Raw genomic sequence first — 26,346 nt, forward strand, 5'->3', positions numbered from 1 at the left:
CAGACCAGTTGTTCTACATTAGGAAGGTTTGTGGCATGCACTGTGGTGGCAGGACAGGTAGCTTTCATCCTTCTAAGTTGGGAACTGCTGATTGAGAGCTCAGTGTCTGTTATTCTTAAAGTGTATTAGCTCTGGTTTAAGCACTTGGGCTTCAGGCCAGTTATTTTACATTAAGAAGGTTCATGGTCTGCACTCTTGTAGGAGGAGAGGCTGGACTCTGCCCTTCTGAGCTGGGAATTTCTGGTTAAAGGTTTATAGTGCCTGAATATTTGAACTGTATCTTACTGAAATTGGTACACCTTGTTTGCTGTAGCATAGACTAGATCCAGGCCTGCTGAATCTAGCTTTGTTTGTATGCTTGTTATTTCCCTGGAACGCTAATTCCACCTAAAACGCGGCTTCTCATTGCTTCTGTGGATCCCTAGTGATATCTGCATTGCTTACTGTACTTATTTTCTTGCTTCGCTTGAAAGAAAGTTACTGTTTGTCGTTTTTGCATTTAAGTTACCTGTAACACATTGCACTTGTTACCTGGCACTTGCTCACTAAAGCAATTATAAGTCAGCACTAAAAATTAAAAGCACTACACCCTCGCTCCCCATTGGCCCTTGTTTTCAATTATAAAGGAATTCCCAATATTATTCTAGCATGTCCAAAGGTCAGTTGTCAATCTCCTCTCTGGTCCAGCTGGTGAATATGGGAATCTTGAGGCAATATTACAACTGCCTCATGTACACAGACAACCCTCTCCTCCTCCCAACAAATTCCAACACATGTGAGAGATGTAACCATATAGCCAAACTGGAGGCTAAGCTCTCTCAACTCAGTACTGGCAAAACCAGTCAGGAGGAGAAGGAAACCACACTCACTACAATTCCAGTCTCACATAGACCTACCACGACAGCAAACAAAACACATAATCACACAAAAACATACTCGGAGGCTCTAAATAAAGATCTGCCTAAGCAGCAGAGACCTCCAAAGCAGACACCCAAGCAACCGCTACCCCAAAACACGTGCAACACATATCTCACAAAGCCAGTGTGCCGAACAGTCACAGCCCTTAAGGCTAAACAACACACCTGATACACTTGTAATAGGTGACTCTATCGTCAGGCACACTGACGTCCCGCTCACCAGGCTGAACAAGGAGAAGGTCACGGTGAGCAGCCTGTCTGGCGCTAGGATCCGCCACATAACACAAGCACTCAGGTCACTCCAAGGCAAGTACAAATATGACTCAGTCATTGTCCATGCTGGTGTGAATGACCTGAGACGTACTTCCCTGGACTACATGAAAAGAGACATAGAGGAGCTCTCTGAGCATGTAGCCCAGGCTGGTATGACCCTGACCTTGAGTAGCATCTTACCCTCACCAAGAATGATGCCACAGTATGAAGACAAGATGATCAATTTCAACAATTGGCTTAAGTATTGGTGTCATTCAAAGGGGATCCAATGCCTATCAGCCTGGGATGATATGCACGACAAGCCACGATGCTTTGCTAGGGACAGCTTGCACCTGTCACCCCTGGGCTTTCGGATATTGGCAAAGGCTCTTGCTACCCCCATAGTGCCTTTTTTAGGCAAGGCTCAAAAGACAAACCCACCTCCATAGGTATCACAAGGGATAAGAAACTAAGAGTAATGCTACTCAACGCTAGAAGTCTAAACCTCAAGATGCATTATAGATAAGCTCACCAGCTTAAATATAAACCCCTATGTCACTAGATGGGTTGCAAACTGGCTCAAGGACAGAACCCACATGGTTAGAATTGCTGGAGTCATGTCAGACTCCAAACCAGTTACAAGTGGCGTCCCACAAGGCTCAGTCCTGGGACCTCTCTTGTTTGGTATATATTTCTTGGAGGTACAGGCCAACACGGAAGGACTGTGGCTGACCAAGTTCGCAGATGACTGCAAACTGGGCGCCATAATCGACTCTCCAGCCGACACAAGCATCCTCCAAAAGGGCCTCATAGAAACAGACAACTGGTGCCAGAGCCATGGCCTCAAGCTAAATGCCAAAAGTGTATAGTCATCCCTTTGGCAAAAACAAAGTGCCCACAAATTACCACATAGGTGGTAATCCATTAAGTACAGAAGAAGTAATTAGGGACCTGGGGACCCAAGTTGATAGCAATCTCTCATTTGACAACCACGTGGCCAAAGTGGTTAGAAAAACATTTTATATAGCCCACCTAATCATGAAGGGATTCACATCTAGATTAGGGGAGGTCATCGTGCCTCTTTACTCATCCCTCATCAGGCCCATAATTGAGTACAATGCCCCTTTTGGGATGTACCTTACCAAACACCTGCAGCAACTGGAAAGACCCCAAAAGTACCTCACCAAAAGGATCAAAGGGCTCAAACAGATGCCATATGCTGCCCGGTTAAAGAAACTCCAGCTCTACTCAGTGGCATACCGCCTGCTCAGAGGTGACCTGTGCCTGATGTATAAGGCCATGTCCAACCCGGAATTAAGAGACATGCTGCACCTCAAAAAATCCAAATCCCATCGAGCTACACACTCGAGAGACTTGAACCTCAGCACTGAAATAAATAGGACATGCTGGAGGGACAGATTCATAACCCAGAGGCTCCCTTCACTCTGGAATAAAATCCCAGTCCAGGTTAGGCAGAGTCCCTCATTGACTCTTTTCAAGAGGAATCTTGATGAGTGGATGGGAGATCGTAGGTTTACCCCGGGTATCACTTCTGTGTCACTGTTAGACAGAGGCACAGTATACTAACCTCGAAAAAGGGCATAGCAAAATTAATTTAAAATGGGTGGCGAAAGCCAAACATACTCTGGCTAGGCTTATAAATGCCCTAGGGCAGATAGCCTAGTATGAACCTATGAACCTATGAACCTATGAACAATTGGTTCACAACTGGTTCAAGGCCAATGATTTTAAAGTAAACGTGAAAAAAATGCAACATAGTTTATTTTGGTAAACAAGACATTTTTCACGGACCATTTGAGTGATATACCCATCCAATCAGACTCTGTCATAAGGGATGTAGTCAGTGTATTTAATAATTCCTTATCTTTAAACCATCTTGTCTCCACAGCAGTTTGGAAAGCCTTCTATCAAGTTCATCTAATTTCCAAAAGCATCTTGACTAGATCCAAATAAGTCTTAATTCCCCTTTACTTGTATTTCATCAGTCATTATTGAATACAATGCATCATTTGGCACGTGTTTGTCTAAACATATCACTCAACTTGAGAGACCTTAGAGATTCATAACTAAAAAGTTCAGTTTTCCTCAAAAATCATAGTTATCAGGATAGACTGGCAGTGTTCTACCAGTACTCAGTCTCTTACAGAATCCTCCATGGAGCTTTGTATCTAGCCTTTTGAGCCATGAAAATTCCAACTCTTTTTGACCTTTGTTTTCTTCACAGAGCAATGGATACCTAAAATATCCAATTAAAGGAAACAAACCTTCATCAGCAGATAAATAACACATTTTGGCATGATAGATTAATATCTCATCCTATCCCTCATCTCTGAAACAAACTTCCATTATATGTCAAGCAGAGTAGCATCCTTGCCACCTTCATGATAATTCTAGATAATTGGATGGACAGCCTCAAACTCTCTATCAGGTCTTGCCCTCCTTGAGGCTAGAGAGAAGTTATGAATAAGGGGGTTTGGCTAGGCTTGTAATGGCCTGCTGAATGATTCCTCTGCTTCATACCTGTGAACCCATAAACCTATGACACCTCCAACATCACAACATATGTATATATATATATATATATATATATATATATATATATATATATATATATATATATATATATACATATATTTTCCTTTTACCTTTATCCATCAGTAATGCCTTACTTTTTACAGTAGTTGTGAATAGTCCTATGCACAAGGTAGAGTCAACCATGCACAAATGCACAATCTTTGTTAGCTTGTAGGTACAGCTATATAATAATAATATTGTCCTATGCTATCTTCAGTTTTCCTGTGACTTCACAATTGTTGATTACTCATCTGTGTTTGCCTTCACAAGAAATTCTTAAGTCACCCTTCTCAGACTTACTTTGAAAGTCAGTAAGTATTTAAAACAAACCATACTCTAACATACCATACAAGTGCATAGTCTGTACTGGATGACATGTACTGCTATGTAATACTAATATTACTCCATGCCATGTTATATATTTCTGTATAATACTAATATTACTCCATGCCATGCTATATATTTCTGTATATTACTAATATTACTCCATGCCATGTTATATACTGCTACACAATACTAATATTACTCAATAACATGTTATATACAGTTGTGTAATACTAATATTACTCTATGCCATGTTACGTACTGCTGTGTAATACTAATATTGCCCCATGACTTCTTATGTATTGCTGTGTAGTACTAATATTACTCCATGATATGTTATGTACTGGTGTTTAATACTAATATTACTCCATGACATGTTATGTACTGTTATGTAATAATAATATTATTCCATGCCATATTATATATTGCTATATAACACTACTATTACTCCATGCTGTGCTAAGTTCTTCTCAACACTTCAGAACTGTGGATACTCATCTCAGTTTTCCATCACAGACATTTCATTTATTTGTATATATATTCTAAAATGACATAGATGAATAGAATCCTAATTATAATCCAGACAACCTGAGATCAGTGACTCTGTAAGGACATAGATAAGGAGGATGGAAGCAAGGGGCCAACACTGGCTCACCTATCCAGGGGGGGAGAGAGGCAGTATGATTTACTGAACTTTGGAGTGGGTCATACTGCCGCTCTTTCCCCTGGATAGGGGAGAGAGAAGCAGTATGACTCACTGAACTGTTGAGTTCTACAAGAACATGGTGCATCATCAAGGGCAGCTATTGGGCCAGTGTGGTATGTATTTGGGCCTCCCCAGAAAAGAATCAGTAGCTGCCATCCCCCAATGGGGTAGGTGTGAGGATGCTCAATCACATGCACTGTACACTGTGTAAAAATATGCACCACCTACTAAACAGAACAATATGCTTTATGCATTTCACATGTATATACAATCTAAGAAAATCATGCATGAATTATGCAGCTAAATGTAGCTTCCTAATTCTCCTGCATGAATCTCACTACTGGAAGAACTGTGAATTACATGTATATATACATAATATGTTCACGTGGCTGCATAAAGTTTTTGGGAATCTACGTGCCCAAAGGGCATTATATCTGTCTGTCTACACACACACACACACACACACACACACACACACACACACACACACACACATATATATATATATATATATATATATATATATATATATATATATACATATATATATATATATATATATATATATATAAAAATTAAGCAACAGCACAATGTGTGACTGCACACTGGTGTGAATCACATTTACTTGAATTCAAGCTTTTTGTAGTGTAGGTATGTAGGAGTGTGCAAGAAAATGAATGTTTGACGGAAAAGGTGGTATTTGTGAAAATGCGCAAGATTCTTTTATAGCGTGAGTGTGTATTTGTAAATATTGGTGTTGTAAGTATTCTGTGCCCTTTTTTTCTGTTAGTGGCACTGTTGCGGAAAGGGTTTTTAGTCAACATCACTGTTCAGACTATGCTTGATCTGGGTTTTGCAGCTGGGTTTTTTTTTATAATAGGAGAGAAGCTGTCAAAGTTTTGTAATTCTCTCATTTTGTCACACATATGTGTTGTCACTCATTTTTTATCACTCAGTTTGTGTTGTCAACCAGTGTGATTATATAATCATATAAACACACACACACACATTTTATATATATATATATATATATATATATATATATATATATATATACACAAACATATATATGTGGGTCTACCTGATAACACCGACATGCCAAAACACCGACAACGAAATAACCGACACGACAAAACCGAAAGTCCAAAAACATGAAACTTCACATGCCCGACAAACCACAATCCCAACAATTAACAAAACAAATACCTTTCCCAAAAAACACACACACAACACAAGCACACCAAAAACCTTACAAACCTACACTAAACCTTACATACACAACTATCTATACACTAACCTTAACCCAAACCCTAACCCTAAGGTCCGTCACTATCCCACACTTACCTAACCCGTACCCTAACCCTAACTCACTTAATCCACCCCTAACCCTTAAGTCTGTCACTATCGCACACTTACCTTACCCGCACCCTAACCCTAACTCACCTAATCTGCCCCTAACCCTCAAGTCCATCACTATCGCACATTTACCTTAACATGTTGGTGTTCTCAGCATCGGGATTCTGAACTTTCGGTCTTCTCTGTTGTCGATCTTCTGGTGTCAGTGTTCTCGTTGTCGGCATTGTGGACTTTCGGCATTTTCAGGTAGACCCATATGTATATATATATATATATATATATATATATATATATATATATATCTATATATATATTCCACTATGTCACAGCCAAGGACTCAGATGACTTGTAGCTCGCATGGCTGACCATTTGTGCTTAAACTCAAATAATGTATTCAAGTGAGATGCGACAGCCATTTGGGCAAGGTTACCACAGCAGCTGTGGGGATGGGTTTTTTAGGTACCAGTCGGAAGGAAGGGAGAAGGAGCTTAGGGTTAGGGAGCAGGATTGCTATTTTATTGTCAGGGACTGAATGGTGACTTTAGGTTTAGGGAGGTGGAATAGAGATTTTGGTTTAAGGAGCAATCAGGACTTGGGTTAAGGATGGGAGTTTTATGGTTAAGGTCGGGGACCAGGTGGGAGCTTTGATTGTTAGAATTAGGGCTATGTAATTAGGTAGGGTTGGATGGTGGAAGAGACTGATAATTTACTAGGATACGGCTGTCCGGCTTGAGAAAGAGAGGGCACTTACCAGTTAGAGCAAGTGGCAGCCAGCAAGTGTGTCTGGCTAGTAGCACATAATCACATGTAGAAAAACCCAAATCCCAAATTGCTGACCCAGATTTTGAGAAGTTTCTCTGACTAACATGAAACAAGGGTTTGGCCTCAACAAGGTGAAATGGCACAGATGGGTGAAGATTATACTATAGATCAATGAAACAAATAAGAGAACTGCAGTTTCTGTGACACATAGCCACCTTGCCCTCAGCACAGAGGTGCGACAAGCTTCCCTGTGAAAACAAAGCAAAATAAATTTATTTTTCTTTCTGAGCTTTTAACTCCCAGTACCTAACAACTATCAGACCCTCTCTCAGCCAGTAGACCCATTTGTTCTCCATACACTGGGATGAAATCCAACTGAGAGAGGCCGTCATTTAGGCAGCCATTAATGGTTGTTTTGATTTTTTTCCATGCAGCCTTAACCCCACAGTGCATACCCAGTAATTCAGTGTGCAATCAGCATCAGTGGGGGCATTATCACTCACTTCCTTGAATGGCATAATACATCAGGACAGCCCTGCTAGGCCAACACTGGTTTTTTTTGGGAGAAATAGGTGGAAAAAAACCCATGCAAGAATCAATTTTTCCCAAATGGATGTTTTTAATTGGTTAAGAAGTATGGAATGGTGAATTGTGTCACTGATCCCTTTGGGACCTATAAAGAGCTCTCCCACCAAGTTAACATTTCTTCCCCATTATTTGAATGGAATGTATCAGCTACAGAAACATGGACAGGAAGAGTGCTGTACCCCCTTCCGCAACTATGTTGCGCAGGAGTTATTGTGCCATAGTTGATGAAGAAATCAGTATCTGCAAGATTTAAATTAACTCAGTGATCTTGACTAAATTTAAAATGAGTCAGTTCTGGGACTAAACGTCTTCTTCATCACATGATGTTTTTTTTCACTAGCTCCTGAAGGACTAATGCAGGCACTAGAAGACCTTGATTACTTGGCAGCCTTGGATAATGATGGTAACTTGTCAGAAATTGGAATTATAATGTCTGAATTTCCACTGGACCCAAAGCTTGCAAAAGCACTTTTAGCATCCTGTGAATTTGACTGTGTGGATGAAATGCTTACAATTGCAGCAATGGTAACAGGTGAGATGAACTTTATATAAATTTGCAGTTATTGTTAATACAATTTTATTCACCTTTTGTTTTAGATGCTGTTAATTCTGTAAACTAGCGATATTCCAGAGATATTTACAAACTGATTTTTCTATGACAACAGTACTGTTTAATCATTTTAACTGCTAAACACAGCATAAACAGATGTGATTGGCTTTGTTGTCATGCACAAATTGAGTTGTCAAAGTACCTTTCTTAACAAGTTGTTGAGGAGATCATTCAAAGTTCATGACTGTGCAATGCAATGCTGTTTCCTGTATCTGTAGTAACCAATAAGCCAGATGTAAAAATCTTTGTTTCACCCTAAGCCAACTCTCTTTTCCTTTAATGTTCTTGGAAGCTACCCAGTTTCCATCTACACTCTTAGGGATATTATCTTGTATCTCTATGTAGAACATAGGACACTGCCTCAGTGTAGTCTCTGGAAGGCACTCATCCATTAAAGAGGCTATTGCTACAGAGCTTGTGGTCATGGATTAATGAATCAATTCCGATCTGTTCTTTGTTAAGTGAAATAAGAGCTTTTTATTACTTGGTTATTTAATCATGGAAACCTGTTTTGTGATAAAATACAATGAAGCATAAGCAGTGTAATCAGCTAAAATCAGAGCATTGCAATTACCTTTTCACACTGAGTTGCAATGTTTAAGCTTTTTGCTTGACAACAATATTAATTTAGCTAAATGTGTTTACTTAAATACTTACATTCTTGCATTATTTTTTAATCTGCTGAATTAGCCATGATGCATTACATCCACAAAGAAAATTGTTCCATCTAGTCTGACAATCAGAAACCTAACAAGAGAAGACAAACATTATTATTTCACTTTTAATAGTAGTTAGGAAGCTCATGGTCAGCACTGTGGCACAGAGGAATAAAGCCCAAGCTATGGCCCAGGCAACCTGAGTTCAGTTAGCAGTTTGGGCATCTGAGGCAGGGAGGGATGGGGTGTGCCTATCCTGGGGGAAGGGTATTCATTATGTGTTCCCTAAAGGGAGGCATGGTCCACAGAGTGGAGTAGCAATTAGATGGAATAGGCAAATGCAGAGGAAGGGAAGAAAGGATGGGGAATGCCATTAAACAAAAAAATCCTCCCTGGCAGAAGCAGACCCCCAGGATACCCCTAAGATTCATTCTGGTTCCAGGCCTGTACTTGAGAAACCCTGGGGGTGGAAGGGGGAGATGACCTGGCAATGGATAGAGTTACTGAGATGGTAAGAAAATATGAAAGAAAAACAAAAAAACATTTAGGAAGAAGCTTAACATAAATTGTTACCCATTCTATGTCATCTTTCAAATTTAACTTGACCTTCTGGTGCATAAAAACAAATTGCTTCAAAAATCTTCTTCTGTTACTACAGGCACACCCTCTCCTCTCAAATCATCAAACACACTAGTCTCTCTTTGCTCACTTCTGAAGGTGAAAGAATCACAACTCTCCACCCTTGGATTCTGTTTCTCCTAGTTAAAAATTAAAACCATAACTTGAGAAATTATACTCACTGTTATCATACAAATCAAGTTCAATTTCACTTATCCTCCCACACAACAATGGTGTCATAAAATGAGCAATTTCAACTTTACAGCAGCATTCTTCATTTGTCCAAGATTACCTTTCCTGCTGTACGTAACATTGTTTGTTCATTTATGTTATGTCATATTAAATTAAAAAAATATATCTTCTATAAGCTATCAGTACTAATACATAACCATATTATATTACTAATGTAATCTAACCTCAATTTCACAGAGGATGACCCTATCTAATGTTTGAAAAGAATGCTGTCATACAGTTTCACCCTTCTGTGTAATATTAATTCCATCATAGTTAATATCTCATTCTGATACCCCTCCTTATTGCACACTTGTTAACTGCCCCAATATACAGGCTATAAATGATGTATATTAAACATGTGAAATACCCATAGGTTCATAGGTAGGTACTAGGCTAACGGCCCAAGGGCCTACATAAGCCTAGCCAACAAGGTTCCCTGGCTTACGCCACCCAAGAAAGTTATTTTCCTGTGCCACTGTCGAGCAGAGACACAGAAGTGATCCCCAGGGTGTATTTCCTATTTCCCATCCACTCATCAAGATTTTTCTTGAAGAGTGCTAATGAGGAGCTTTGTTTGATACAGATAGGTAGTTTGTTCCAGAGTATGGAAAGTGTCTGGAACAGGAATCTATCCCTCCAGCATGTCCTGTTTATTTTGGTGACAAGGTTTAGGTCCCTAGAGCATGTAGCTCAGAGGGATTGGAATTTCTTTAGGTGTAGCATGTCCAACAGCTCTGGGTTTGACATAGCTTTATATGTTAGGCAGAGATCACCTCGGAGTAGGCAATATGCTATGGAGTAAAGCTGGAGTTTTTGAGGCGGTCAGTGTAGGGCATTTGTTTGAGGCCAGTAATCCTCTTTGTGAGGTACTTCTGTGGCCTTTCCAGCTGCTGCAGATGTCTTGTGAGATACATTCCAAAAGAGGCGTTGTGCTCTATAATGGGTCTAATGAGTGTCAAGTAGAGGGGAACAATGACCTCTTATTTCCTGGATGAGAGCCCTTTTATGATGAGGTGTGCCATGCAGAAGGACTTCCTGACTACTGTGGCAATATGACTATCAAAGGAGAGACTACTGTCCATCTGGGTCCCAAGATCTCTTATCACGCATTCGGTGTTAAGTAGATAGCTGCCTATGTGTTAGTTCATGGGTACAGAGTTTTTACCAAAGGGGATGACACTGCACTTTTTGGCATTGAGCTTGAGGCCATGGCTCTGACACCAGGCATCTGTCTCAGCGAGGCCCTTCTGTAGGATGCCCACATCATTTGGGGACTTGACTATGGCTCCTAGTTTGCAGTCATCTGCAAACTTCATTAGCCAAAGGCCTTCTGTATTAGTCTGTACTTCAGAGAAGTAGATACTAAACAGGAGAGGTCCCAGGACGGAACCCTATGGTACTCCACTTGTCACTGCTTTGAGGTCAGAGGAGTCTGCAACTTTTACAGTGTGGGTTCTGTCAGTGAGCCAGTTGGCAACCCATCTTGTGATGTAGGGATTTATACCTAGTTTAGTGAGTTTAGCTATAATTCCAGAATGGGGGTAGTGTCTAAAGCCTTGGCAAGGTCAAGATAGGCTGTATGAACCACCTTACCTTCATCTATGGCTTTGGTGACTGCCTCAAAGAAGCTGATCAGGTTCAGGAGGCATGATCTGCCTTTCACAAACCCGAACTGGGTGGGATCCAGAATTTGGAGGTTACCAATGTCTTTGTTTATGCGTTCCATGATGATACGTTCCATGGCCTTGCAGACCAGGCTCGTCAGGCTAATAGGTCGATAGTTCCAGGATCAGTGGTGGCTCCCCCTTTGTGGAGTGGGAAAACTGTTGCTGTGCGCCATTCAGTGGGCACAAAGCCTGATGTGAGGCTGTTATTGAACATGGTACTTAAGTGGGGAGCCAGTTCGTTCTGAAGTTTGTGTAAAACACAGCCTGGGATGTTTTCCAGTCCCATGGATGTTGTGTTTTTGGCTTTAGAGAGTGCAGCTTTTACCTGCATAGTTGTGATTACAGGGACTCTGCATTCTTCCTGTATAGATATGGGCCCTTTAGGGGGTGAGGGGGGTAAAGTTAGCACTGAACCTATCTGCCAGGATGTTGGCAATATCATTTGGGTGAGGGGGGGGTTAAGTTAGCACTGAACCTATCTGCCATGATGTTGGCAATATCAGTTGGTTCTGTAATTTTCTTGCCTTTCTGCTGTAACTCAGAGCAGATCTAGGTGTTGCCGTCGAGATTCTTGACATAGCTATAAAATGCTTTGTGGATGTTCTTGGAATTAGTGGTGATTTTGTTTTCATAACTAGCTTTGGAGGATCTTATAAGGTATCTTAGCTTCTTACTGAGGCTGACCAGAGAGCTCCTCCACTCATGGGATTTTACTCTCTTTTGCAACAGTTTCTTCCTTCTGTTCTACAATTTGTTTATGGCAGGGGACCACCAGATTGGCTTCCTTTTTTGGGAGGATAGTGTCTTGGTTCTGTTTGGGATAGCACAATCCATGCACTCGTGTAAGTGCTTATAGAGTGCATTTGTGTAGGATTCAGCAGTTGTAACTGTATTTTCCATCTGCATGGGTGTCATGAAGTTCACCAATTCTGTCTTAAGAAGCATAAAGTTGGCTTTGGAGAAATGTTTTACTGTGGTTTCCTTAATGGGAGGTGGGAGCGGGATGTGGATATCAAGGGTGTTTAGCTTATGGTCGGATCGGACCAAGGAGGAGTTGACTTCAGATGTGGAACACCGGTCACTCATGTTGGTAATGACTAGGTCTAGGATACTGTTGCCCCTGGTGGGGGTGTGGATAAGTTGATTCAGGGCATTGGAGTTTATGAATTCCAGAAAGCGTTGAGCTAAGGAGTTGGTACACAAGTAGTTTTTCCAGTTAATGGTGGGGTAGTTAAAGTCGCCCATTATTAGGGTGTTTGGTTGAACCCTAATATTTTCCAATACATCAAGAAAAGAGGAGTGGGAATCCTGAGGCATGGTGGGGGATCTGTAGCAAGCTACAGTCTGGACTGCAGTTTTGCCCAGAGTTAGTTGCACTTGGATAACCTCGGATGCATTATGCTGAACAACTAGCCTGGAGGTGTGGATATCCTTAATGAATATGGACACACCTCTGCCTTTGGTGTTTCGGTCCAGGTTACATGGCTGAAAAGTGCAAAAGTGACAACTTATTTTCAAACACAAAGTTACAAAAGTAATAATATAATAGCTTTGAACTGCAGAGATCAGAATATGCAAAATCTCCATAATTTAGCTTAAAGTTTGCTAATATTTATAAGTCCCTACCTGCTGCATTCTTAACTGTCAAAGCATACAAGCTTCATATATGCATATGAAAACTTGGAGTACTGGATTAAAAAACTAGAAACATATCATCAAACATACAGTTGCACCAGTAATAGTGCTATAATCATACAATGCAAACTCTTCTTGATCCAGCTTAAATGTTGATGTTATGTATCCATCATACTCAAATATAAATTGCTTTATATTCTTTTATCATTCATCAAAGGGACTGTAATTAACATTCAAATAAATAAGTGAAAGTCAGATAGGATCCTCATCCTGTACCATTAACCTTTGGGGTTTCATCAATAGATCATCTTAAAGAATTCAAAAGCAATCCCTCACAGTTCCCATCTGTGAGTACCCATCAAAAAATTCACACTGCCACAGTATTTATCACTCAACAGCTAATAACTGTGTAGAAAGTCTTCTTCAGAATAAAGCCTCCTCTTTTTGTTCAGTTTCAGTTCCTCTAATTATAGTGAACAACCCAATTCTTAATTATTACAACCCTGCCAATGGTATACTCAATCCCAAATTTCATTAGAACATTCCTCTATCCATAAATCAACTTTGTGACCCTTCTTATCCATCTCTGTTCATGTGGATTGCCCCAAAACATTCCTTCTCTGCCATCTGACTTTTGCTGCTCTTCCCATTATTTGTCCACCTTATCTGAGTTGGAAGAGTTCCTCCCAGATTCACAGTTTGGATATAGTCACTGTCCAGTACTTCTCGTAGTAATTGCAGGGGTGACTTTTAACTTGGCCTTAGCTTTTCACTGATTGCAAGTACCACAATACTCACTGACAAAAATCTTTTGACACAGCTGGAAAAGACAATCTGTATTTTAAGCACCATCTCTTACACTCTCTAATTGCATCCATGAACTACAACCTTTGCTGTAAAGTTGCATCCAAAAAGCTTAGCCTACATGCACCCCTTGACCTGCTACTCTGAATTTCCTTCCTGGTTAACACAACTGCTGTAGTACTTGTTACTTTTGATATGTAGACACAACTTGTACCATAATTATACTAGGTTAACCACATGCCATTTCTGATACAGATTCTGGCAGCCTCTTCTCAATCCACTCATAGGTTCATAGGTTCATAGGTTTATACTAGGCTATCTGCCCTAGGGCATTTATAAGCCTAGCCAGAGTTGTGTGGCTTTCACCACCCCTTAGGTTGAAGAATACTATACCCATTAGTTTGCCGTGCCTCTGTCCAGCAGTGATACAGAGATGATCCCCGGGGTAAACCTACAATCTCCCATCCACTGGTCAAGATTCCTCTTGAACAGAGCCAGCGAGGTGCTCTGTCTCACATGGACTGGGATTCTGTTCCACAGCATAGGGAGTCTCTGGGTGATGAATCTGTCCCTCCAGCACATCCTATTTATATCCGTGTTGAGGTTTAAGTCTCTTGCTCTTGTGGCTCTGGTGGATTTGGATTTTTTGAGGTGGAGCATGTCCATTAATTCCGGGTTGGACATGGCCTTGTATGTCAGGCACAGGTCACCTCTGAGCAGATGGTATGCGACTGAATAGAGCTGGAGTTTCTTCAGTCGGGCAGCATATGGCATATTTTGAGCCCCTTTATCCTTTTGGTGAGGAACTTTTGGGGTCTTTCCAATTGCTGCAGGTGTCGGGTAAGATACATTCGAATGGGGCATTGTACTCAATCATTGGTCTGATAAGTGAAGAGTACAGGGGAACAATGACCTCCCTTGATCTGGATGTGAATCCCTTCATAATCAGGTGGGCAATGTAGAAGGTCCTCCTAACCACTTTGGCAATGTGAGTGTCAAAAGAAAGGTTACTGTCAACTTGGGTCCCCAGGTCCCTGATAACCTCTTCTGTGCTTAATGGATTGCCACCTATGTGGTAACTTGGGGTTACCTTGTTTTTACCAAACGGTATGACTATACATTTTTTGGCGTTTAGCTTAAGGCCATGGCTCTGGCACCAGTTATCCATTTCTATGAGACCTCTCTGAAGGATATCTGTGTCTGATGGATTTTCAGCTATGGCGCCCAGTTTGCAGTCATCTGCAAACTTTGTCAGCCACAATCCTCCTATGTTTGCCTGCACTTCTGAAAAGTAGATGCCGAACAAGAGGGGGCTCAAGACTGAGCCCTGTGGGACACCGCTTGTGACCGGCTTGGAGTCTGACATGGCACCAGCAACTCTAACCCTGTGGGTTCTGTCCTTGAGCCAGTTTGCAACCCATCTTGTGACATATGGGTTTACATTCAAGCTGGTGAGCTTTTCTATGATACCCGAGTGGGGTATTGTGTCGAAAGCTTTTGCAAGGTCAAGGTAGGCTGTGTGAACTGCCTTACCCTCATCAATGGCCTTGGTGACTGTTTCAAAAAAGTCGACCAAGTTCAAGAGGCATGATCTGCCCTTGACAAAGCCGAATTGGGTAGGATCCAATGTCTGTAGGTCCCCTATGTCTTTATTTATGAGTTCCATTATGATCCTCTCCATAGCTTTGCAGACCAGGCTTGTTAAGCTTATGGGGTGGTAATTACCAGGGTCCGTAGAAGCACCGCCTTTGTGGAGTGGGACCACAGTTGCCGTATGCCACTCTTTGGGTACGTATCCTGTGGTAAGGCTAAGATTAAATAGCAGCCTTATGTGTGGGTTTAGTTCCTCATTGAGTTCGTGTAGCACACAGCCAGGGACACCATCCGGTCCCATTGATGCTGTGTTTTTAGCTTTAGAGAGAGCAGCTCTCACCTGGGCATTTGAGATGATTGGGAGGCTACACTCTGCTGGGATAGATATTTCTCCTTTTGGGGGGAGGGAGGGGAGAAATTTTCACTGAACCTGTCTGCCAGTATGTTTGCAATGTCTGTGGGTTCAGTGATTTTTGTATCATTTTGGACTAATTCTGAGTTTCCACCCAGATTTCTAACATAGCTAAAGAAGGCCTTATGATTGTCTTTTGAGTCCTTGGCGATTTTTCTCTCAAAGTTGGCCTTGGATGATTTTATGAGTGATCGTAGTTTTTTACTAGTATTGATCAGAGATGTCTTCCCTTTTAGGGATTTTGCTCTATCTTGTAGTAGCTTTCTCCTCTTGTTGTAAAGTTTGTTTATGGCTGGGGTCCACCAGATCGGCCGCTTGCCTTTGGTGGAAAGGGTCTTGATTTTATTTGGGATTGCTTGATCCATGCAATCCTGGAGGTGCTCGTAGAAAGCATTTGTAAGGGATTCAGCAGCGTGGGTTGTGGTTTCCAATGGCTCAGGTGCCTTGAAGGATGCCACACCAGTCTTAAGAAGTGTGAAGTTGGCCTTTGAGAAGTTCTTCACTGTGGTCTTTTTTGTTGGGGGTGGGGGCAAGATGTGGATCTCCAGTGAGATTAGTTTATGGTCTGATCTCACCAATGAGGGATATACTTCCGGTGTGGAGCATTTTGTCCCCATGTTTGTGATGATCAGGTCTAGTATATTTTCACCTCTTGTGGGAATGGTGACAAGTTGTTCCATAGCATTTGAGTTTATGAACTCCAGGAACCTTTGGGCTAGGGTATTGGGGCTTGAGTAATGTTCCCAGTCTATGTTTGGGTAGTTGAAGTCACCCAATATGATGGTGTTTGGAGAGACATCTATACTCTCCAGTGTCTTCAGGAAGGCTGTGTGGGGTTCCTGAGTTTGAGAGGGTGGCCTGTAACATGCTACAAACTGTAGAGCAGTTTTGCCTATGGTTAATTGCACCTGAATGGTCTCTGATGCTTCGTGAGTTGCCACCAGCCTGGAGGTGTGGGTATCCTTGATGAATATGGATACACCCCCTCCTTTTGTAGTACGGTCCGGGTTTTGGGGCCGGAACGCATGATATGAGGTAAAACCTGATAGTGCCGGGGTGCTCTCAGGAGCCTTGAACCAGGTTTCAGTCACAGCACAGACATCAATGTTCTCCATACTGAGGAGGGCTTCGAGGGCATGCATCTTGAGATTTAGACTTCTGGCATTGAGCAGCATTACCCTTAGTTTTTTTCCATTATTATTTTCTAGGGCAGTGGGTTTAGAATTTGAGCCTTGTCTAAAAAAGGCACTATGGGGGTGGCAAGAGCCTTTGCCAATATCCGGAAACCCAGGGGTGACAAGTGCAAGCCATCCCTTGCGAAGCAGCGTGGCTTGTCAAGCATGTCATTCCAGGCAGACATTGGATCCCCTTAGAATGACATCAGAAATTAAGCCAATTATTAAAACTGATCATTTTGTCTCTGTATTGTGGCATCATTCTTGGGGAAGGTAGGATACTGCTCAGGGTCAGGGTCATACCAGCCTGGGCTGCATAATCTGAGAGCTCCTTTATGTCTCTTTTCGTGTAGTCCAGGGAGGTACGTCTCAGGTCATTCACACCGGCATGGACAATGACTGAGTCATACTTGTACTTGCTGTGGAGTGACCTGAGTGCTTGTGTTATGTGGCGGATTCTAGCGCCCGACAGTCAGCTTACTGTGACCCTCTCCTTGTTCAGTCTGGTGAGTGGGACATCAGTGTGTCTGACTATGGAGTCACCTATGACAAGTGTGTTTGGCATTGTGTTTGGCCTTAAGGGCTGTGACTGATTTGCACACTGACTTTGTGATCTATGTGTTGCTTGTGTTATGTCATGAGGTGGCAGTTGTTTGGGTGTCTGCTTTGGAGGCCTCTGCTGTTTTGGTAGATTTTTGATCAGTGCCTCCGAGTATGTCTTTGTGTGTTTATGTGTTTGATTTGTAGTTGTGATAGTTCTATGTGAGACTGGGTTTATGGTGTGTGTGGTTACCTTCTCCTCCTGTCTGGCTTTGCCAGTCCTGAGTTGAGAGAGCTCAGCCTCCAGTTTGGCTATATAGTTGCATCTCTCGCATGTATTTGTGTTTTGTGAGAGGAGGAGAGGGTTGTCTGTGTACATGAGGCAATTGTAACATTGCCTCAATATTCTAGATTCACCAGCTGAGCAGGAGAGGACGCTAGCAACTGACCCTTTGACATGCTAGAAGAAATGAAAAAGTTTGCTGTGTAACTGAATCAGAAAGGACCTATAGGGAAGTGGGTACTCAAGGGGGTTTTAAGCTAGTGAAGTACTTTGTATAATACAGAAGTGCTTTACCTGACTAAAAAATGCTTTAGGAACAAGTGCTGAGCTTTACAGATAGAGAATAGACTGTTTAGATTACAAGTAGAGCAGTTCTAAGGGAAAAAATGAAGAGCAGACTTTACGGAGCCAGAAATAGTTTAACCTTGTTTAACTGGCGCTGCCCGATGCTGCTCTAGTGGCAACTCCGCGCTAAATGCAGAAAAGGCAATAAGTCAGTAGTACAGGCTAGCACACTTTAGTGGCCAGCCAAACAATTAAATTAAACAGCAAACAAACACTTTTCGACTTGAATTAGACTAATTTCGACTAAAATGTACTTTTAAGTGCAGATAATAAAAATGCAGTAAATAACTATGAAAACAGTTAAAGCTTGCTCTAGGTAAGCAGTAGAAGGTAAAACAAATATAAAAACAGCAGGATACTTAATCAGGAAAGCAGTCGCTTTTTTTCAGTTCTCTGTAGCCAGGAAGACTCAACAGGACCACGTGGAGCTGTGTCTGAGCAATATGGCTTCAAAAAAATGCCAGAGGCAGATTTTAACCAGGGAACTTCAAAAGAGCTAGAAATGGTCCAAAATGACCAATTACTTCAGCTTCTTGTGCTGAGGTCACTTCCCTCAAGGACAGGTAGGCTATTCAAGGCTCCCCACTCCCACTGGTGAGCTAAGAAACTTCCTTCTATCCAAGTAAGGCAATGGACAACACAGGAACTACAACACGGCCCAGGATACAGCAAGGCCTGTAAACTGGTCTAACTAGATTAGGAGATATATATATATATATATATACTCCCTTCTCTCTTTCTATCATTCCAATTAGTCTCTAGTTATTTTTTCATGCCTTAACCTCCACTGCAATCAACATTTACCACATATATTCCACTTGAATACCCATGTTATCTATCTTATTTGTACTCTCAAAACCTTTTTCTGAATGTGTAACATGGCAAGTTGCAGATCGCCCTACAATGCAGTACTGTCAACATCCAACATTTCTAGTCTCTTAATATAGCCATCCGAGAAACTAAATATGGGCCACAGTGCAAACTTCAATTCTTCCAAGCCTTTCATTGCATCCTTAACATTTAAATGAATTAACCTTCTACTATTTCAGGCCAGTGCTGAGAAGGCCAGCTATATTCTCAGTTGCCATATGAAAATACTTCTTTCTTAGTGCTCATTAAATCAACAAGCATTTCCCACCCTTTCAGCCACTACTACAACCCTAAGATTTTCACTAACTCAGTTACTATTATTTGTATCAAATATCATTCTAATTACCAAAAATATTACTTTAATCCACCTCACAACACAGGGGGGACAGAACAGATATGCAGCCTCATCAAGCACCTGGAGACTCTCACTAGCATTATGGTCTTCAGATGTTTCTGGCCAATAAATGAAACCCCTATATCCTCCCCTAACTCATACAACCTCACACCACATTGGCCCAGTTACAAGATCTCATAAATGGCAGCTTCAGTACACACATTCATATAATGTGTATAACTGAAATTGTCATAGTATGAGAAGCTATAACACATATTAAAAGTGTTTTAAGAACTGGGGTATGTGTCTCTCAACCAATCAGGGACACATTTCAACAGAATCAGGGACAATGCCTGAAAAAATCAGGGACAGTCATGGACACTTTTAAAATATTAGTGCTATTAACTTGAGACAGTTACAGAATCACAGCATATGAATTAATGTACATTTTGTGAAGTAAAAGAAATCTACAACTCTTAATTATTGCCATTATTCATTAAGTTAATTCACCAACTTTCCTACAAAATCACCAGTTTTACGAGGGATTAAGAGGGACAGAGCTAAAATTTGAGTCAAAATCAGGGACATCCCTGAAAATCAGGAACAGTTGAGATGTCCCACTGTACACCAGTGTGGAGAATTTTCCCCACACACCCTTAGTTTATTATTCTCCTTCTGAAATGATTCATTCTTAGAGAAAGAATGATTACTAACATGTAGTAGAATGCCATCTTTCTCTGAGAAGGTGCCATCCACAAAGCACTACTGTTTTACTCTGAACTGAAGCAGGAAACAGTACATAAAAACTGATATTTTAAGCTATCTGCAGACTACTGTGACATGAGCTTGGTTAATCTAGGCAAGTGCATGCATACCTAGCAAATACTTTATCACCTATTCTTGCCCATACCCATAGTTGTAATTTACTAATTAAGAACACGTGTCCTATACTACTGATGTCTTATGACAATTGTCATTACATTTGCTTACTTTATATTTGGTATATATTTGGTATATATATTCTGAAACTTTCTAACCTTATATGCATCTCTGATTGCTATAGTTTTATCTACAACCACCCTATTTTCACAGATACAGTTTTATTATTCTTTATAGTTATACATTTGGTATATATACCGAAACTCTAGAGGGCAGATTCAATAAACCCTAAACGGTCCACTAAGACCATGTGCACACCACAATGTTGTATTTAGTGCATGTAGTGCACTATTTTGTATTCAGTAAGCAGCTCTACATGATATGTAAAGCCACGCAACCACAGTAAACACTGTGGTATGCTAATTATGCAACCACGGTAAACACCATGGCATGGTAATTACAGCTGAAACAGTTGAATTGTATCCTAATTAACCAATCCAAGATGGAGGAGCTGTTCAACAAGCTATAAAGCAACCATGTAGATTCAGTGCTGGTTTTCCCTGCAAATTCCAAAACCTATTGGAATATAGCCACAGAAAAGAAGTCTACACAGAAACAATGTTAGGGGCTGCTGCTGCTTTAGTTCATGTATCTGTGCAACAGGCTGAAGTCTACACTGCTGCTGCTGCTAATAGACCACAGCCAAGAAGGAGAAGAGTTCTCAGACCCCAATTAACTTATCACAATCTGCATGAAGAGGAAATTGTATAGTGCTACAGGGTAGCTAGAGACACACTAGAGGAACTCTGCAACCTCTGTCATCCTCAACTCAGACCCAGGGCAAACTGAGGGGAACCAATACCAGTGGAGACAAAGGTATGTATAACAATTAGAATTTTAGCTACAGAAACCTTTCAGAGACAAACATGGGATACACTGGGGGTGTCACAGGCATCAGTACCCAGGATTATCCATCAGTTCCTGAATACTATGCTCCAACGTGCCAGTAACCACATATATTCTCCCTGCACTCCTGAGGATAGGGCCACAAATATGCAAGAGTTCTACCCTGTAGCAGAATACCCTGAAGTACTGGGTGCCATAGATTGTACATATATAGAAATCAAGGCACCACCTGGGAAGCAGGGAAGGGTCTGCATAAATAGAAAGGCCTTCCATTAACTGCCAAGTAATTTGTAATGCTCAGGGAATCATCTTGAAGGTGTGTGCTGGCAACCCAGGCAGTTATCATGACTCACATATCTGACACACCTCCCAGTTGCATCAAATGTTCACTAGGGGTTATATCCCATAGGATCATTTACTGAGGGATGCAGGTCATGCACTGGAACCAAGGCTGATGATGCCCATCAGAAAGGCGCACACACCCACTGAAGAATGCCATAATGAGGCACATGCTCAACCCAGAATTATCACAGAGTGTGTGTTTGGGCTGCTGAAGTCGCAGTTCCACTATCTAGATACATCTGGGAGAGCCCTGCAGTACAATCCACATACAAGTACTGAAATCTTCACTGTCTGTGCCATGCTTCATAACATCATCCTGAGAAAGCAGCTTCAGCAGGATCAATGAGGGGAAGAGGCATATATCCCACCACCAATGGCAAGGTCACCACAGCCACATGCAGGAGAGGGGTTGGGGGCAAATAGCAGCTGCTGTGGGTATAGACAGACATAGGTGTGCTCAATATGCCTTCGCATTAGCTAACAGGCAATGCAGAGCACACTCACCCACCACCTAAGGTGCTCAAACCTTCATCCTACACACTTACATATAGTAACATTGATGCCAGGAAACACTCACAACCTTCACCTACCCATGTAATGGTGGTATACTCCTAGCATCAGACAGACTCAGCCCTGAACTAAAACTGTAGCAACTGCTGCATTTACAAGGTAAGTGTTGAATCTGAAGTTTTAAAACAGAGTTGTATAATAATACAAATGAATGACATACCTTGCATGTTGTTACTTGGTAATGTAAGAAAGTAAAAGGTGGGTGATTTGTACAGTAATGGCTTTAACATTTGACAGCAGAGACTTACGTGAATACGTGTGTCATCTATCAAGTTCATAGGTTAATAGGAGGTTACTAGGCTAATGGCCCTAGGGCCCTTACATGCCCAGCCAAGTTCAACCCTTGTTCCCTTAAAGGTCTAGAAATATGGTCTATGTTATAAGCAGATCAAAGTAATAGGCCTCAGGCATCAAAGATTCACACATTCATACCTCTCAGAAGTACTGATGGTCACAGAATGTCCTCGGTTTTGCCTCATACTTTGTACTAGAAAATCATGAAAGAGAAAAATTAGAAATTAATGAGACATATTTCAGTTTCAAACTTCATAATCCTCAGAAGATTCTTAAAAATACTGATACAAAAAACTGTTTGGAATCTATCACCTGTCTAACTTTCTAAGACCAAAAAAAAAGTCGAAAGTACAATTTCCAAAACATCACAAACACAGATATAGTAAGCACTAAGTCAACTGTGCACCCTGAGCATCAGACACAAAGCTTACGTCTCCCTGAATCCAAAAGATAGAAAACAAGGATATTGCACAGTTACCATCACTTGCACAGGGTGTTGTGCCTGTGTGTATGTGTGTGTGTGGGGGGGGGGGGGGCATGGAAGCCCAGGCTGACACAAAAGGTGAGTGAGTGTGTGAGCAAGAAAGGGAAACAGGCAGACACTTGGATAAAGTAACAAATGGCCACTGAGACAGAATGAGCTTTAAGCTTCACAGCTGAACCATGTAACTGTTCTGTGTGTGTCTGTATGGGCCTTCCAGGTGAAATTGGTGTGAGTCAGCCAAGCTCTGTGCTAGCTCTACATCTTGGTATGTTGGACAGGTGTCAGCCATGCATGGTAGAGGTGGCAGTTCATCATTGTCGTACCCAACCACGAGAACTGGCGCTGCCAGGAATTGCACTAGCATGTCCACATCCATGGTCAGATGCACTGCTGCTGCCTCACAAGCACACCCAGGACCACAACCCCATGACTTGCCATGTCTGGGTGTGGACACCTCAACCACTGATGGATCAGTGGAAGTAGCCCTAAACATACATCAAGTGGCAGGGGAAGACACACCTGGATTAGGTGGAGTATGGATAGCAGGCCTTCTCCAAGCACCCCTAACAACCCTCCTGTATGGCACCTTGCCCGCACTTTGGCTATGGCCTCAGTCAACAGGCACTGAAGCTGCAGTAACCGCACTACCCTGATCGAGTGCCTCACCCTTCACCTGTCCAATATCTGAAGGCTCACTGGAATGGTTTAGAGTAGGCCTCCTGGCTATGTCCAATGGAATTACAGGGGATGGCAGAAGTCAACCTCAGGCTCAGATTCAAACTGCATCCCCCTGACTGTGCCTCTGTATTGCCACCATCATCATCAGAGTCTGCAGATATTCTGACATCAGGTGGTAGGATTCCCGCATTTCCACTATCAGCATCACCTGTGATAATAAGCAACAAACACAGTAAAGATATTAATATCTACACTACTACAGTAAAATATATGCTGACAAAATAACAGTGGTGCCACTATTACAGACAATACAGCAATACATACAACAGTCCTAACACCCACATCACAAACTAAATATTTCTTTGAACTACTCATCATCATCATCATCATCCCCTTTTTCCCATTTACATGGGGTCGGGGTGTCGTATTAACTGTCGCTAACTCTCTCGATTCAGTGCCACTCTCCTGCCTTCTTCAACACTCATGCCTGACTGTCGCAGATCTTCTTTCACACAATCCATTCACCTCTTTGCTGGATGCCCTCACTTCCTCTTACCTTCTTCCTGTCTGTCTCAAATCTCCCTCACCAGATTGTCTTCTGATTTTCTACACATGTGCCCATACCATCGTAATCTGTTTTCTTTGATCTTTTCTGCAATTGGAGCTACTTTGGCTTCTGCTCTTATGTCCTCATTTCTTCGCCTGTCCTGCAGTGTGCATCCAACCACCTTTCTCATTCACTTAATTTCCATCACCTCTAGCTTCTTCAACTGTTCTGCCTTTACTGCCCAGGTTTCTGTAGTATACAGTAGTACTGGTCGCACCACTGTCTTGTACACCTTACTTTTCAGCTTCTTTGGCATTCTTCTGTCATATACTACACCTGATACTCTATGCCAGTTGGCTGCAGCCCCTCTGATTCTAGCTTTGACCTCTTCATTCAGTCTAACCTTCTCCTCAACCACCCCTCCCAGATACTTGAAGCTGTTTACCTGTTCCACTATCTTCCCATCTATCTCTCTTCTCAGCTTCTTCTGATTTCCCCAATTTGCTGCCATTACCATTGTCTTATCTGTGCTTAGTTTCATCCCATGTGCCTTCAGATTTGCATTCCATTCTCCTATCCTTTGCTGAAGTTCTAGATCAGAGTCTGCCTGTACTGCCACATCATCTGCATACAGCAGCTTTGTTGCTCTGACCCCTCCAACCTGTTTGCTGATGTAGTCCATTACCAGTATGAACAGCAGTGGGCTCAGAGCTGAACCTTGGTGTACACCCACTCCCACTGGGAACCCCTCAGAGAGGCCAAACACTGTTCATACTTGAGCCACTGGGTCCTTGTACATAGCCTGTACTAATTCTACCAATGTTTCTGGGACTTCAAACCACCGCAGTACTGCCCAGATCAGCTTTCTTGGGACCTTGTCATATGCTTTCTCCAAGTTTAGGAAAGCCCAGTTTGACTCTCTCCTCTTCTCTAATTTCTTCTCAAGTATCTGTCTCAATGCAAACATCGGGTCAATTGTGCTGCATCCTGATCTGAATCCAAACTGTTCATCTCCCATCTTACATTCTATTATTCTGCGTATCCATTTATCAATCACCCTCTCCAGAACTTTCATGCAATGTGGTAGGAGTTTGATGCCTCTGTACTGTCCACAGTTGTGGATGTCCCCTTTGTTCTTGTACACTGGCATGAGTATGCTTATTCTCCAGTCATTTGGAATACGCCTTTCTCTCCACACTGCAATTAGTACCCTCAGGAGCCATTTCTCCCCTAGCTCACCCAGCATCTTTATCGTATCTGCTGTGACCTCATCTGAGCCTGCTGCTTTCCCTGACTTCATTTTCCTTAGTGCTGCTCTTACTTCTTCTAAGCTGGGCTCCTCTTCTACGCTCATCGTAGGCTGTTTCTGTGGCAGTACCGCTTCTGTGGGGGTTTCTTCATTCAGAAGCTGCTGGAAATACTCCTTCCGCTGGTAAGCAGGTTGTTGCTGGAATCCCTTATGAAGGGTGTCTGACTATCTTCTTTATCTTTCTGTGTTTGCTTTGCAACCTGGTATAGTTTCTTTGTGCCCCTTACTGAGTCACTTTCCAGAAGCTGATAGAGTGCCTCTGATGCCCTATTCTTTGCTATTGCAACTTCTTTCTTAGTTTCTTTGTTAGCCAACCAGGAGTCCTTCCTAGCTTGGTCAGTCTTTTCAATCTCCCACTTCTTCCTGCACTCCTTTCTTTTGATTATTTCCTGCACTTCTGCATTCCACCACCAGCTTTCCTTATGTACCTTATTTCCATACCTGGCTCGGCCACATATCTTTTCTGTAGTCCTAACACATGCTGTTTTTAGGTGCTGCCACTCTTCTTCAACTCCACCTATTTCCTCCTCTTCTTGGGGTGCTAGAACCCTGAGTAATTCCTTGAACTGCTGTACTTTCTCTCCAGTCAACTTCCAGGTCTTCAGCCTGGTCTCTGTTGACCTTAGAGCCTTCTCTGACCACTGCTTGCAGCTGATTGTGGCAACTACTAGTTTATGCTGTGAACCGACTGTTTCATTGGGGATGACTTTGCAATCATGGATTCTACCCCAGTGCCTTTTCCTTACTAGGAGGAAGTCTACCTGAGTTGCATGTTGGCTACTCTTGTATGTGATCTTGTGACTGTCTCTCTTTCTGAACCATGTGTTGGCTACTATCAAGCCATTTGCCAGACAGAAGTCTAGAATGGCTTCTCCTTCTTTATTCCTATTGCTCCACCCATGTGGACCCAGGCAGTCCTCATATCCTGTTCTGTCTGTCCCGATATGTGCATTTAAGTCACCCATTATCAACACCAATTCCTGTTGTCCTGCTTTATCTAGTAGGTCCTGCAACTGCTGTCTGAATGCACTCTTTTCCTCACTATCTCAACCCTGCTGTGG

General features: G+C 42.0%; 1 protein-coding gene across 1 annotated transcript in view; it reads left to right on the forward strand.

The window, feature by feature from the left end:
* The window catches only part of DHX32 (DEAH-box helicase 32 (putative)), a 507,915-nt gene that overhangs the window by 232,140 nt on the left and 249,429 nt on the right, over nt 1-26,346 (forward strand). The window contains exon 7 of the mRNA XM_044056183.1: nt 7,841-8,032. Coding sequence (XP_043912118.1) covers nt 7,841-8,032 — 192 coding nt within the window. The remainder of the gene's footprint in view (nt 1-7,840; nt 8,033-26,346) is intronic.

This window comes from Protopterus annectens, chromosome 14.part0 (genome assembly GCF_019279795.1).
Source record: "Protopterus annectens isolate FY-2018-M chromosome 14.part0, PAN1.0, whole genome shotgun sequence".
In the NCBI taxonomy this organism is placed as follows: domain Eukaryota; kingdom Metazoa; phylum Chordata; order Ceratodontiformes; family Protopteridae; genus Protopterus; species Protopterus annectens.